Source organism: Emys orbicularis, chromosome 12 (assembly GCF_028017835.1).
Source record: "Emys orbicularis isolate rEmyOrb1 chromosome 12, rEmyOrb1.hap1, whole genome shotgun sequence".
Taxonomy (NCBI): Eukaryota; Metazoa; Chordata; order Testudines; family Emydidae; genus Emys; species Emys orbicularis.
The window spans coordinates 33,645,265-33,659,387 of record NC_088694.1 but is presented as its reverse complement, the minus strand read 5'-3'; the positions used below and the strand labels follow the sequence as shown (position 1 = coordinate 33,659,387).

General features: G+C 62.0%; 1 protein-coding gene across 1 annotated transcript in view; it reads right to left on the bottom strand.

Moving 5' to 3' along the window:
- The window catches only part of ARHGEF40 (Rho guanine nucleotide exchange factor 40), a 29,268-nt gene extending 16,721 nt beyond the window's left edge, over positions 1-12,547 (bottom strand). The window contains exons 1-12 of the mRNA XM_065414834.1: positions 12,512-12,547; positions 11,966-12,163; positions 9,984-11,120; positions 8,663-9,809; positions 7,422-7,539; positions 6,864-6,969; positions 6,290-6,367; positions 5,821-5,937; positions 5,500-5,598; positions 1,259-1,386; positions 524-650; positions 23-151 (exon numbers count right to left, since the gene is read on the bottom strand). Coding sequence (XP_065270906.1) covers positions 23-151; positions 524-650; positions 1,259-1,386; positions 5,500-5,598; positions 5,821-5,937; positions 6,290-6,367; positions 6,864-6,969; positions 7,422-7,539; positions 8,663-9,809; positions 9,984-11,120; positions 11,966-12,163; positions 12,512-12,547 — 3,420 coding nt within the window. The remainder of the gene's footprint in view (positions 1-22; positions 152-523; positions 651-1,258; positions 1,387-5,499; positions 5,599-5,820; positions 5,938-6,289; positions 6,368-6,863; positions 6,970-7,421; positions 7,540-8,662; positions 9,810-9,983; positions 11,121-11,965; positions 12,164-12,511) is intronic.
- Between the last annotated feature and the right edge of the window lie 1,576 nt (positions 12,548-14,123).

Below are 14,123 nucleotides of genomic sequence, written 5' to 3'. Positions count from 1 at the left end.
GGGGGAGGGATGTGTGTGTCACCTTGGCGAGGGTGTGAAAAGCCTCAAACTTCGCCAGCGTCTCCTCCACGGCCAACACCGAATCCCCCACCTCCATGGGGGTGAATCCTGCCAGCGCCTGCTCCCCACGGTCAGCCAGCCAGCCCACCGCCTGCCAGGACAGAGGGTGAGAGCAACAAGAACGGGCAGGGGGGCAGGCATGTGGGGGTCAGCACCCCAGGCATGGTGGGGGAGAGGACATGGGGGCTGCTAGACTGCTGGACGCGGGAGTTGGGAGGGGATCTGGGGGAGGGGGGACAGAACCCCAGGCACAGGGGTGGCAGAGGGCAGGGAAGGTTTTGGTGCCAGATAGGGAGGGGCACGTGGGGCAGGCATGGGGTAGATGAGGCATGTGGGGGCAGCATGCAGCAGGTACGGGGGCTGTCAGTGCTCTGGGCGTGGAGGAAGGTGAAACACACAGCAGCACAGTGGGGGGGGGCAGTGAGGGGGGAAGGTCACCGTGGAGGTAACAGAGGGGTACTACCTGTGTCATCTGCCGGCGGCCCCTCTCCTGCTCCAGCTGCCCCAGGCGCCGATTGCTGAGCTGCACCAGCCTATGAATGGCATCGTCCACCTCCTGATACAAGCTGGCAGCCCTCACGGCCTGGGCACTGGGGACGGGAAAGGACATCAGCCCCTGCCCCACGTGCCACCCCTCGTGCCATACTGCCGCCCCTCGCGCCATACCGTTGCCCCATGCACCGTTCCCCCAGCCCCACGTGCTGCCCCTCGTGCCGTACTGCTGCCCCACGCGCCGCACCGCTGCCCCACACGCCGCCCCTCGCGCCATACTGCTGCCCCACACGCCGCCCCCCCAACCCCATGCGCTGCCCCCCCACTGCCAACCCCACACTTGCCCAGCCACCCCCATGCTGTCAACTCCATCTAGCCACCGCCCTGCCCCGCCAGCCCCCCACACTGTGGCCTGGGGACAGCAAATAGCATGTCACTCCCTGCCTCTCACATCACCACGCCACCAACCTCGTCACCCGCCCCCCCCCCGCTCCGCCAGGCCACAGGGTATGGGGCAGCTTCCCAGGCCAGCATGTGCATAAAGGGGGCAGAGACCACCTCTCCCAACTACAACAGGCGAACTCCGGCACAGGGGCCACCCCCCAGCATAGGTTGCAGGGACACCCCGCGTGTAGGCCCCGATCTCCTCCCACTGTTAGGCCTGGTGTCCCCTCCCCTCCCGTGTGGAATGTGGGACAGGTGTCACCTGCAGGTCTCTGGTGGGGGCAGTTGAGCCAGCAGGGACCCCCCGCTGCTCTGCAACTCCAGCAGCCGTGGGTCTGATAGCAGCTTCTGCATGGCATCCTTGTGCCCGGAGATCCGCACAGAGAGCGCCTGCGGGCACATAACAGTGAGCAATACAACACCCTCCCTGCACAGCCAGCCTGGCCCGGCCCAAACCCTCCAGCCCAGACAGCGCCTGGCCCAGAGCCACCCGAACAGCCGGTCCAGTCCAGAGCCCCCCGAACAGCCAGCCCAGAGCCCCCTGCCCAGCCAGCCCAGAGCCCCACAAACAGCCAGTCCAGCCCAGAGCCCCTGCCCAGCCACCATGGCCCTGTCCAGAGCCCCCCTGAACAGCCCAGGCCAAAGCCCCCCGAATAGCCACCCTGGCCCAGAGGCCCCTGCTTTGATGACCAAGCCTAGAGCCCCCTACCCAGCTGGCCCAGCCCAGAGCCTCCGCAGGAAGCTCAAGGGGGCCCTGCGGGGGCAGGAGAGTCACAGGGGAGAGCCAGGGAGGCCTGGAGGGCTGCATGGGAATACAGGGTGGCAGGAGACCTGTAGGGGGAGGGGAGGACAGTTGTAGCGGGGCTGGGGAACAGGGGAGACATGGGAAGTGCTAGGCAGAGATGGTCTCCACCTAACGAAGAGAGGGAAGAGCATCTTCGCAAGCAGGCTGGCTAACCTAGTGAGGAGGGCTTTAAACTAGGTTCACTGTGGGAAGGAGACCAAAGCCCTGAGGTAAGTGGGGAAGTGGGATCCCGGGAGGAAGCGCAAGCAGGAGAGTGCAAGAGGGGACGACTCCTGCCTCATACTGAGAAAGCAGGATGATCAGCGAGTTATCTTAAGTGCCTATACACAAATGCAAGAAGCCTGGGAAACAAGCAGGGAGAACTGGAAGTCCTGGCACAGTCAAGGAATTATGATGTGATTGGAATAACAGAGACTTGGTGGGATAACTCATATGACTGGAGTACTGTCATGGATGAATATAAACTGTTCAGGAAGGACAGGCAGGGCAGAAAAGGTGGGGGCATTGCATTGTATGTAAGAAAGCAGTATGACTGCTCAGAGCTCCAGTATGAAACTGCAGAAAAACCTGAGAGTCTCTGGATTAAGTTTAGAAGTGTGAGCAACAAGGGTGATGTCATGGTGGGAGTCTGCTATAGACCACCAGACCAGGGGGATGAGGTGGACGAGGCTTTCTTCCGGCAACTAACAGAAGTTACTAGATCACAGGCCCTGGTTCTCATGGGAGACTTCAATCACCCTGATATCTGCTGGGAGAGCAATACAGCAGTTCACAGACAATCCAGGAAGTTTTTGGAAAGTGTAGGGGACAATTTCTTGGTGCAAGTGCTGGAGGAACCAACTAGGAGCAGAGCTCTTCTTGACCTGCTGCTCACAAACAGGGAAGAATTAGTAGGGGAAGCAAAAGTGGATGGGAACCTGGGAGGCAGTGACTATGAGATGGTTGAATTCAGGATCCTGACACAAGGAAGAAAGGAGAGCAGCAGAATACAGACACTGGACTTCAGAAAAGCAGACTTTGACTCCCTCAGGGAACTGATGGGCAGGATCCCCTGGGAGAATAACATGAGGGGCAAAGGAGTCCAGGAGAGCTGGCTGTATTTTAAAGAATACTTATTGAGGTTGCAGGAACAAACCATCCCGATGTATAGAAAGAATAGTAAATATGGCAGGCGACCAGCTTGGCTTAACAGTGAAATCCTTGCTGATCTTAAACACAAAAAAGAAGCTTACAAGAAGTGGAAGATTGGACAAATGACCAGGGAGGAGTATAAAAATATTGCTCAGGCATGCAGGAGTGAAATCAGGAAGGCCAAATCACACTTGGAGTTGCAGCTAGCAAGAGATGTTAAGAGTAACATGAAGGATTTCTTCAGGTATGTTAGCAACAAGAAGAAAGTCAAGGAAAGTGTGGGCCCCTTACTGAATGAGGGAGGCAACCTAGTGACAGAGGATGTGGAAAAAGCTAATGTACTCAGTGCTTTTTTTCCTCTGTCTTCACGAACAAAGTCAGCTCCCAGACTACTGCACTGGGCAGCACAGCATGGGGAGGAGGTGACCAGCCCTTTGTGGGAAAAGAAGTGCTTCAGACTATTTAGAAAAGCTGGACGAGCACAAATCCATGGGGCTGGATGCACTGCATCGGAGGGTGCTAAAGGAGTTGGCAGATGTGATTGCAGAGCCGTTGGCCATTATCTTTGAAAACTCATGGCGATCAGGGGAGGTCCCGGATGACTGGAAAGTGCCCATCTTTAAAAAAAGGGAAGGAGGAGGATCCGGGGAACTACAGGCCGGTCAGCCTCACCTCAGTCCCTGGAAAAATCATGGAGCAGGTCCTCAAGGAATCAATTCTGAAGCACTTAGAGGAGAGGAAAGTTATCAGGAACAGTCAGCATGGATTCACCAAGGGCAAGTCATGCCTGACTAACCTAATTGCCTTCTATGACGAGATAACTGGCTCCGTGGATGAGGGGAAAGCAGTGGACATATTATTCCTTGACTTTAGCAAAGCTTTTGATACAGTCTCCCACAGTATTCTTGCCGGCAAGTTAAAGAAGTATGGGCTGGATGAATGGACTATAAGGTGGATAGAAAGCTGGCTAGATCATCGGGCTCAACGGGTAGTGATCAATGGCTTGATGTCTAGTTGGCAGCCGGTATCAAGCGGAGTGCCCCAAGGGTCGGTCCTAGGGCCAGTTTTGTTCAATATCTTCATTAATGATCTGGAGGATGGCGTGGACTGCACTCTCAGCAAGTTTGCATATGACACTAAACTGGGAGAAGCGGTAGATACGCTGGAGGGTAGGGATAGGATACAGAGGGACCTAGACAAATTAGAGGATTGGACCAAAAGAAACCTGATGAGGTTCAACAAGGACAAGTGCAGAGTCCTGCACTTAGGACGGAAGAATCCCATGCACTGCTACAGACTAGGGACCAAATGGCTAGGCAGCAGTTCTGCAGAAAAGGACCTAGGGGTTACAGTGGACGAGAAGCTGGATATGAGTCAACAGTGTGCCCTTGTTGCCAAGAAGGCTAATGGCATTTTGGGCTGTATAAGTAGGGGCATTGCCAGCAGATTGAGGGACGTGATCATTCAACTCTATTTGACATTGGTGAGGCCTCATCTGGAGTACTGTGTCCAGTTTTGGGCCCCACACTACAAGAAGGATGTGGGAAAACTGGAAAGAGTCCAGCAGGCAACAAAAATGATTAGGGGGCTGGAGCACATGACTTATGAGGAGAGCCTGAGGGAACTGGGATTGTTTAGTCTGCAGAAGAGAAGAATGAGCGGGGATTTGATAGCTGCTTTCAACTACCTGAAGGGGGTTTCAAAGAGGATGGAGCTAGGCTGTTCTCAGTGGTACAGATGACAGAACAAGGAGTAATTGTCTCAAGTTGCAGTGGGGAAGGTTTAGGTTGGATATTAGGAAACACTTTTTCACTAGGAGGGTGGTGAAGCACTGGAATGGGTTACCTAAGGAGGTAGTGGAATCTCCATCCTTAGAGGTTTTTAAGGTCAGGCTTGACAAAGCCCTGGCTGGGATGATTTAGTTGGGGATTGGTCCTGCTTTCAGCAGGGGGTTGGACTAGATGACCTCCTTGTCACGGAGTGTGGGGGGACACAAGGCCCTGCACCCCCAGCTTCCTGCGATTCACCATGACTCTCAGCCAGCCAGTAAAGCAGAAGGTTTATTTAGACGAAAGGAACACAGTCCAAGACAGGTCTTGCAGGCACACACAACAGGATCCCCCCCAGTTAGGTCCATCTTGGGGTCCCAGGGCCCCACAGCCCCCTTGGGAGGTCAGAGCCCTGTCTGCCTCCCAGCCATTCCACCAGCCAGCTCCTGAAACTCTCCCTTCAGCGACCCCTCCCACAGCCTTTGTTCAGTTTCCTGGGCAAAGGTGTCACCTGGCCTCTAACCCCTTCCTGGGTTCTCACGTTACATGCTCTGGTGTCTTCCCTCAAGGCCAGTCTCCCATCCCCCAATGCAGACTGTCCTAGCCAACCTCCCCTGCCTTCCCAGCCAACACTCCCCACTCAGCATTCAAAGACCACATTAAGAACAGTCCCAGTTCGTCACACTCCTGAGATCCCTTCCAACCCTGATATTCTATGATTCTATGAAGGCCAAGGGGCACCGAGCTGCAAGGGGACCGGGGTGTGGGGGTGGTGAGCTGCATGGGGGTGTCACGTACCTCGTCACTCTCGGCCAATTCTGATGCCTCCAACTCGGCACTGGCCACTTGCACCGACTGGATCACGCCCTGGCAGAGCCCGCAGAGCTGCTCCAGCGCCTGCAGGGAGAGACATCGGGCAGCGAGGGGGACACAGACCCCTGGAAGAGATGGTGGGAAGGGGGCCTGGGGTTCAGCCAGGGGTACTGCGGGGGGGAATGTGCCACCCCTGGTTATGTGGGAGGTTGTGTGACACAGTTTGCTGCAGGAGGCGGGGGTTGTGGAGGTGTTGGGGTGCTGCAGGGGTGCTGGAGGGCTATGGGGGTCACTCCTAGCTCTCACCTGGCACATCTCCACCCACTGGGTCTGTGAGTGCTGCAGGGTCCCGCCCAGAGTCGGCTGCAGCTGCTCCGGGTCCACGAACTGAGGCAGGTCGCCTGGGGAGAGCACGAGTGCCTCCTGGGGAAAGGAGCAGGGAGTCACCAAGCAGGGAACCCCCACTGCCTCCCCCAGCTAGGGGAAAACCTGCCACCCCATTATCCCCTCCCTTCCCTGACAGGGAACCCCCTTCCATTATCCCCCCCCACACCCTCCCACCTGCACCTGCCAGGCAGGAAACCCCTCCCATTATCTTCCCCCCTCCCAGAAGGGAATCCCCCACACACCCTCCCAGCTGCTCCTTCCAGGCAGGAAACCCCTCCCATTATCTTCCCCCCTCCCGGCCGGGAATCTCCCCCACACCCCCTCCCAGCACTCTCACTCTAGTTCAGGTGCTGTCAGTCCTTCCTACCCCACCCCTGACGCCCCCTACCTGAGTGAGGGGCAGCTCCTCGCGGCCCTCCAGTGGGGCCAGCACCAGCAGGCGGCTCACAGGAGCTGGTGAAGCCTCCTGCAAGGCAAGAAGAAATCAGGCTGTCACCCCAGTGCCCAGAGCAGGGGGATGGGGGGGGGGGCAGGCAGGGGGCAAAGGTGTTCCTTGGAGTCCTTGCAGGGCTGGCAGCAGGGTGGGGAGGGGCCATGCATAGACGGTGCAGGCAGTGAGGGGAGCTTTGCACCATGAGGGGGGGAGGAGTTATTGTGGGGCAAGGAGCAGCATGGGGCCATGTGGGGGGCAGTGCAGGCTGTAGGCAGGGAGCCATGCGCTGTGGGGCAGGGCAGGAGGAGCAGCATGGTACCATGTGGGAGGCAAGCAAGGGGTGGGGAGGGGTCATTGCAGGGGAAGCTGGGTGGCTGTGTTGGGTGCTTGCAGGATTGGCAGCCGTGCAGGAGGTGGTGAGGCAGGGCTGGGCTCCGCAGGGGGGAGAACCAGAGAACTGTTAGAGGGGGTAGGAAGGGGGCTGTGCAGGTGGGGGTGGCAATGCTGGGGGGTCTGTCTGGGGCGGTACCTGCAGCTCCTGCAGGGCTGGCAGCAGTGCAGGGGGGTGGGGGGACAGAGCCCCCCCTTGCCGCAGATCCAGCAGCACGGTCAGCCCCAGCTCCTGCTGCTCCTTCCTACAGGGGAGAGGACAGTGAGGGGTTAATGGGGTGACAGTTCTCACCCCCCGGTAGGGGATGGGGCGAGGTGTGCAGCATGGTGCAGTTGTGGGGGTGTATGGGGGACAATGTGGGGTTGGTGTTGGGAGCATGGGGGTTTATGTAGGGAGGACGGTGTGAGAAGTGGGGATGAGGCTGTGGGGGAAGGAGGAGTGCGGGCTGTGCGGAAGGAGCTAGTGTGGGGGAAGACGTGAAAAGTGGGGGGGATGTATGTGGGAGGACTGGGGTCTCCCCATTGGTGTTACCTGAGCAGCGAATGCAGGAATTGCAGGGCCTGGCTCAGCTCCCCCTGCGCCGGGAGGGATTGGCATAGGGATGGGGAGGGTCGGCAGGGATCCATGGGGGAGGTGGTGTAGGGATGTGGGGGGATGGATGTGGGAGGACTGGGGTCTCCCTGGTGCTGGCATTACCTGAGCAGCGAATGCAGGTACCGCAAGGCCTGGCTCAGTTCCCCCTGGGCTGGGGCCGGCTCCCCTGGGGGCTGGGGGGTGACGGTCAGTAAGGCCCTTCCCATCCGGTCTACTCCGCCTGCAGGGACGAGGCAGGGTGAAGGAGGCCGTGAGCCTGGGCAGGGCCCATGACACACACCCCCCCCCCACAGGAGCAGGCAGAGGGAGGACAGCTGTGGGGCAGCCCTAGGGCGGTGGGAGTCAGCAGTTCTATTCTGTGCTCCCAGAAGCTGGGCCAAGCAGGAGGAGTGGCTGCTTGGGGTCTTCCCTGCGCTTGGTGTGAGCTAGCAGGTGGCAGAAGGGGAGTCTCTCTCCCCGCCACCCCGCAAAGGGGAGCAGAGGATCCCAGAGGAAAACGCTCCTCCATGATCCCTACAGGACCCTTCCTCGCTGTACTGCACTCTCCCCACCCCCCAGCAGGAGCCCCCATTCCCCCCCCCGCCCTTGCTCTGTTCCCCTGCGGTGCCAGGCACTCTAGCTCTGCCCCTTGGGAGATGCCCAGCTGTAGAAAACCCCTGCCCCAGACAGCCAGGCCACTGCACTGAACCCAGGAGCAGCCTTTCCCTCAGGCAGCCACGGCCTCCTTCCCATGCCACGGCTCTCCACGAGGCCGCCAGCCCCATACCACGTGGGGCACTGGGCAGAGGGGCACACAGGGCTCGCATGCTCTGTTCAATTGCCCCAGTAGCTGAGGGCCGAGCCCTGGCTCTGCCCCCTGCCCCATGGGCTGCCCCCACATTACCATATCTGCCTGTAAAGGAGGGCCTGAGGCCAGGCTGCCTGGGAAGGGAATGGAAACAATGAACAAGAAGCACGAGGGTGCAACTCAGGAGCCCCAGCCAAGGGTCTCCGGGCCCCTTGGGCACATTCTGCCCAAGAGCAAAGCAGCTCTAGACCCCAGGACCTCCTAGTTCCCAGCCAGCGCCCTCTCTGCTGGGCCACAGTCCAGTCGGCCAGCAGCCCTGCATCAGCGCTGGGCTTTCCTTGGCCTGGCCGGCTCCAGGACGCCGAGCTTGTCCAGGCAGCTCCCTCAGCGCACTTAGGCCGACAGGGCACCAGGCCCAAGCGGAGGAGGGGCGTGGCCCGCATTAAGGCGACAGGAGGGACAGGAGGGTGGGGGTACTGCTACACCAGGCTCCGGGGTGCCAGCCCTCCCCCGTCCACGTGCCTAGCCGCTAACCAGCATAGGCCCGGGCACTCACCTGTCAGTTGAAAGATGCCTGAGCGCAAAAGCTCCCAGTCTACATCTTGCCCCACAGGGGCTGAGGTGGGGGGTAGGGATTCCACGGGGCAGCAGGTTCCTGCACCCCCCGTGAGGGGCAAAACACTCTCCACAAAGGGGGCTGCACCAGCACCAACAGCCTCCGTCCTCTCCAGCGATCCGGGGGCAGCCTCTTCCTCTGCGCCGGTGGGGACTGCAGCCTCTGCCGGGGCGGCTGTGAGGGCCCCCTGCCCGAGGCAGTCAGCACAAGTCTCTTCCTCTTGGCTTGGGGGGATGGCCTCCTCTCCTGGGGTGGGGGCATCCGAGAGTCTGGTGACAGAGGGGCTGTCCGGCTCCATGCTGCTGGGGGGGATGCCCTCCTCTCCTGGGGTGGGGGCAATGGGGAGTCTGGTTCCAGAGGTGTTGCCCCCCTCTGTGCTGCTGGGGGGGATGCCCCCCTCTCCTGGGGTGGGGGTAATGGGGAGTCTGGTGCCAGAGGCGTTGCTCCCCTCTGTGCTGTTGGGGAGAACACCCCCTTCTCCTGGGGTGGTGGCAACAGGCTGTTTGGCGCCAGAGGGGCTGCCCCCTTCTTTGGTGCTGGGGGGGACACCCCCCTCTCCTGGGGTGGAGGTAATGGGCAGTCTGGTGCCAGAAGGGCTGCCCTCCTTTTTGGTGCTCGGGGGGATGTCCCCCTCTCCTGGGGTGGGGACAACAGGGAGTCCGGTGCCAGCAGGGATACCCCCCTCTTTGGTGCCAGCCGGGGCGTCCCCCACCCCTGCCCCAGGAGACCCAGGCTCCTTCCAATCCACACTGGTGGGGCAGCCTCTCCCTCCCCACTTTCTCCTCCTGCGGTTGCCCTTGGCAGCCCGGTGTGGCAGCCCTGGAGCAGAGTCCCCAACGGCCCCTTGCTGGGGGCTAGTCCTGGCTCCTGGTGGTTCTGCTCTGGCTGGCCTCAGGTCAGGGCTGGGAGCCTCGTGCCGGGGGCTGCTCGGCCTTGGAAGGCCCTGGCTCTGTTCCCGCTGCCCAGGGCTAGGCCATGCAGCTGGCCAGACCGCCTGCCCCCCTCCCTCACTGAGACCCTGCACCTCAGCCACAGTGCTGGGCTGGGGAGAGATGGCTGGGGGGCCAGGGTCCCTGCTCCGCTGTACCTTCCAGAGGTTGCAATCCCCTCCTTGCTGCCTCTCCCCAGGGACCCCATCCCACTGCTTCTCCTCAGGGTCCCCGCTCCGCTGTACCTCCCCGAGGCTGCAATCCCCTCCTTGCTGCCTCTCCCCAGGGACCCCATCCCACTGCTTCTCCTCAGGGTCCCCGCTCCGCTGTACCTCCCCGAGGCTGCAATCCCCTCCTTGCTGCCTCTCCCCAGGGACCCCATCCCGCTGCTTCTCCTCAGGGTCCCCGCTCCGCTGTACCTCCCTGAGGCTGCAATCCCCTCCTTGCTGCCTCTCCCCAGGGACCCCATCCCGCTGCTTCTCCTCAGGGTCCCTGCCCCGCTGCACCTCCCCGAGGCTGGGATACCCTCCCCGCTGCCCCTCCGGAGGGTCCCCACCCTGCTGCTCATCCCCCAGGCTGGGATCCCCTGCCCTCTCCCCAGGCAGACGCCCCTCTTTGCCCCGACTCTGTGCTGCCACTTTGTGTGCAGGGCCCCCCCGATCCTGCCCATCCCTGTGGCTGGCCCTCAGCCCTCCAGTCTCCCCATATGGCCTCTGTAGGTCCCAGCCCCGGAGGAGCCCTGCTTGGCCGGGATCCGCCCCTGGCCGCCCCCCTTCCCAGGTCCTGCGGGGCCGGTTCCTGGGCAGAGTCTCCTCCCGACTGGGCTTGTGGTGCAGCCAGGCACGGTGGCGCCGGTTGCGGCCCTTGCCCTGGCCCTTGCGGGCGGGCAGGGTGCGGCTCTGGGAACTGGGGGACACTGGGGTTGGGGGGGCGTCGTGCTGGGGTGGGCTGATTTCCAGGAGCTGCACATACTCCCCCTCCAGGCCCCCACCCTCCGCCTCCTGGCTCTCCCCGCCTGAGTGGCCCCCGTCCCCAGGGCTGCGAGCCCCCAGCACCTCAGGGCTGGGGCCCGGCAGGCAACGCCGCCCCACCATGAAGCTGCCCTGGTGCACGAACTGCGGGCAGATGAGTTCGGTCCAGGGCAGGCGCAGAACCCGCTCTTCAGCTGCCAGCAGGCAACGCTCCAGCCGCCCGGCCCGCCGGTCTTTGTTGATGCCGTTCAGCCACTCGGCAGTGAAGAGGAAGGGGTAGGCGTCAGGCAGCACCGGCAGCTCCTGCACGCTGCGCCCGTCCGGCGACAGGCACTTGAGCACCAGGCGGGGCGCACGGGACAGGTAGGGGGCCACCTGCAGGTAGAAGTCACCAGGACACAGCTGCTGCCAGGGCAGGGAGCTGAGCTGCACCACCACCTTCTCATGCAGACAGAGCGGCCAGCCCTCGTGACAGAACACAAACCCGCTGTACTGGGCCTGACGGGAGAGAGAGACAGAGTCAGGGGGCAGCACAACCTGAGGCACCCGGTCCTGTGCCTGGGAGGCTAGATGCGCCTCTCCATGCACTGAGCCTGTAGCTAGGTGCCGGGCCTGTAGCCGCACACCCCTCCACGCGCCGGGCCCGCGGACAGACACACGTCCCCTCCACGCGCCGGGCCCACGGACAGACACATGTCCCCTCCACGCGCCGGGCTCGCGGAAAGACGCCCCTCATGCACCAGGCCCACAGACAGACGCACACCTCTCGACGCACCAGACCAACAGACAGACACACGCCTCCTCCATGCACCGGGCCCACGGACAGACGCACACCTCTCGACGCACCAGGCCCATGGACAGACGCACACCTCTCGACGCGCCAGGCCAACAGACAGACACACGCCCCCTCCATGCACCAGGCCCACGGACAGACGCACGTCCCCTCCACACGCTGGGCCCACAGACAGACGCACGCCCCCTCCACACGCCGGGCCCACGGACAGACACACGCCCCCTCCATGCGCTGGGCCCACAGACAGACACACGCCCCCTCCACACGCCGGGCCCACGGACAGACACACGCCCCCTCCATGCGCTGGGCCCACGGACAGACGCACGCCCCCTCCATGCGCTGGGCCCACAGACAGACAGACAGACGCCCCCTCCATGCGCCGGGCCTGCAGACAGACACACGTCCCTCCATGCACCAGGCCCAACCCACAGACACATACCCCTCAACACGCTGGGCCCACACACACCCCCGCCTTCGTGTACTGTGCCAGACAAACATCCTTGCACACACATACGCATGGATGGACAGATGGAGGCACAGACAGACTCACACAGGCCTCCTGTTGAATGCGTGCCAGGATGTGCTTGGCAGGTATAAGGAACTCAATGGTGTAGCGCAGGGCATCCTCCCGGTACGTCCGCTCCACCACCTCGAACACCTGCCCCAGCAGCGTGGGTGCTGTGGCCGCAAAGGGCGGGTACAGGGCTGAGAGCGTGTTCTGCACACAGTCCTCCACTGGCTCGGGCTCCTGTGGGGAAGGGCGACATGGCACTGCCCTAAAGATTAGCCACACTCCCCTCCCAGCTCAGAGATAGAACCCAGGAGTCCTGGTGCACAGCTCCCAGATCCCCTACTCTACCCCACTAGACCCCACCGCCTCTCAGCTCAGAGAGAGAACCCAGGAGTCCTGGCTCCTAGACCCCCTGCTCCACCCCACTAGACCCCACCGCCTCTCAGCTCAGAGAGAGAACCCAGGAGTCCTGGCTCCTAGACCCCCTGCTCCACCCCACTAGACCCCACCGCCTCTCAGCTCAGAGAGAGAACCCAGGAGTCCTGGCTCCCAGACCCCCAGCTCTAACCCACTCCCCTCCCAGACCTTGCCCAGCTGAGGCCCTGAGGCATGGGACGGCATTGTGCAGCCCGTACTAAGCAGCACAGCTCCTGTTATGGGCCAGGGCCCTGCCCACGCAGAGGTGCCAAGCCCAGTCTGAGCTAGCGACTGCGTGAGCACAGCTGGGCTGGGCCAGGGGGCTGGGAGCCGAGCACAGGCCCCCGCACCAGCTGCAAGCCATTAACGGCACTGAGCTCATTCCTTCCGCAGCACACAGGGCCAGGAAACTGCTGCGGGGAGGGGAGAGCTCTGTCTAGACTCTGCTCCTCACACCCCACCAGCTGGCACCAGTGTCCCGTGAGGGCGGGGACCAGCTCTCGGCATCTATCCCCAAGTCCATATCCAACTCAGAGGGGGCCTGCCCCGCACAGACATCACCTCAGTCCTCTGCCCCCCATAGGGCAGGCACTGGTTAGAGTTGGGGAGCTGGCCCCTGGCCATCTAGCCCCATCGCCATACCCTGCTCAGGACAGCCCCACAATGCCCCAGCCCCCTGCTCCCCACAGCACTGGCCATGAGTGGGGGAATTGGAGAGGAAAATCTCTACTGTAGACGGAGATACACAACTTCCCAGTGCTGCGAGCTTTCTTGTGACAGTGCCCAGCTGGGAACTCCAGGTGATGCGAGCTTCCCCACACAGTGCCCAAATGGGGACCCCTGTGCTGCAAGCTTCCCCGTGACAGTGCCCAGCCAGGGACCCCTGGCCCCAGGGCGATCCCCACCACCCAGCCCCCACCAGAATGACTCTCTATCAGACAGACAAACGCGCCCCTTCCAGTGCCCCCCCATCCATCTCCTATACAAACACAGCTCACAGGAGTGTCTCCTCCCAGGACTTGACATTCCCTGTGTGTGGGACGGGAGCAAGGACAACCAGAGAATCCAGTGAAATCCTGGGATAGACATGGGGGGGGGAACAGGGGGAGGCAGTGGACCCTTGATAGCCGGAGAGTTCTGGCCAGAAGAGGGGTGGATGGGGGGTACCTACGGAGCCCTGGCCGGGCGGAAGGGATGGAGGGGAGTAGGGGTGCTGAAACAATTTTTATACTGGGGGTGCTGAGAGCCATTGAACCAAACTGTAAACCAGGTATATAATGGAAACCTCTTCAAGCCAGAGGGTGCGGCAGCACCCCCTGCACCCCTAGTTCCATCACCTATGGAGGGAGGCACCCGGGAAACCCTGGCCAGGCCGAAGGGATGGAGGGGTGGGCACCCAGTGAGCCTTGGCCGGGAGGGGACTGGATGGGGGATACCCGGGGGCCCATGGCTGGGAATGGGGGCTGGGTGAAGGATACCCAGGGAGCCCTGGCCGGGTCAGGGCTGGGTGGAGGATATCCAAGGGGCCCTGACCAGGTTAAGTTGGATGGAGGGTATCCAGGGGACCTGGCTGGGCAGGGGCTGGGTGGGGAGTACCCAGGGGGACCTGGCTGGGGGGAGGATGGGGGGGTACCCGGGGAGCTCTGGCCGGGCAGGGACTGGGTGGGGGGTCCCTGAGGGGCCCTGACCAGGTTAAGTTGGATGGGGGGTACCGGGGGCCCTGGCTGGGCAGGGGCTGGGTGGAGGATATCCAAGGGGCCCTGACCAGGTTAAGTTGGAT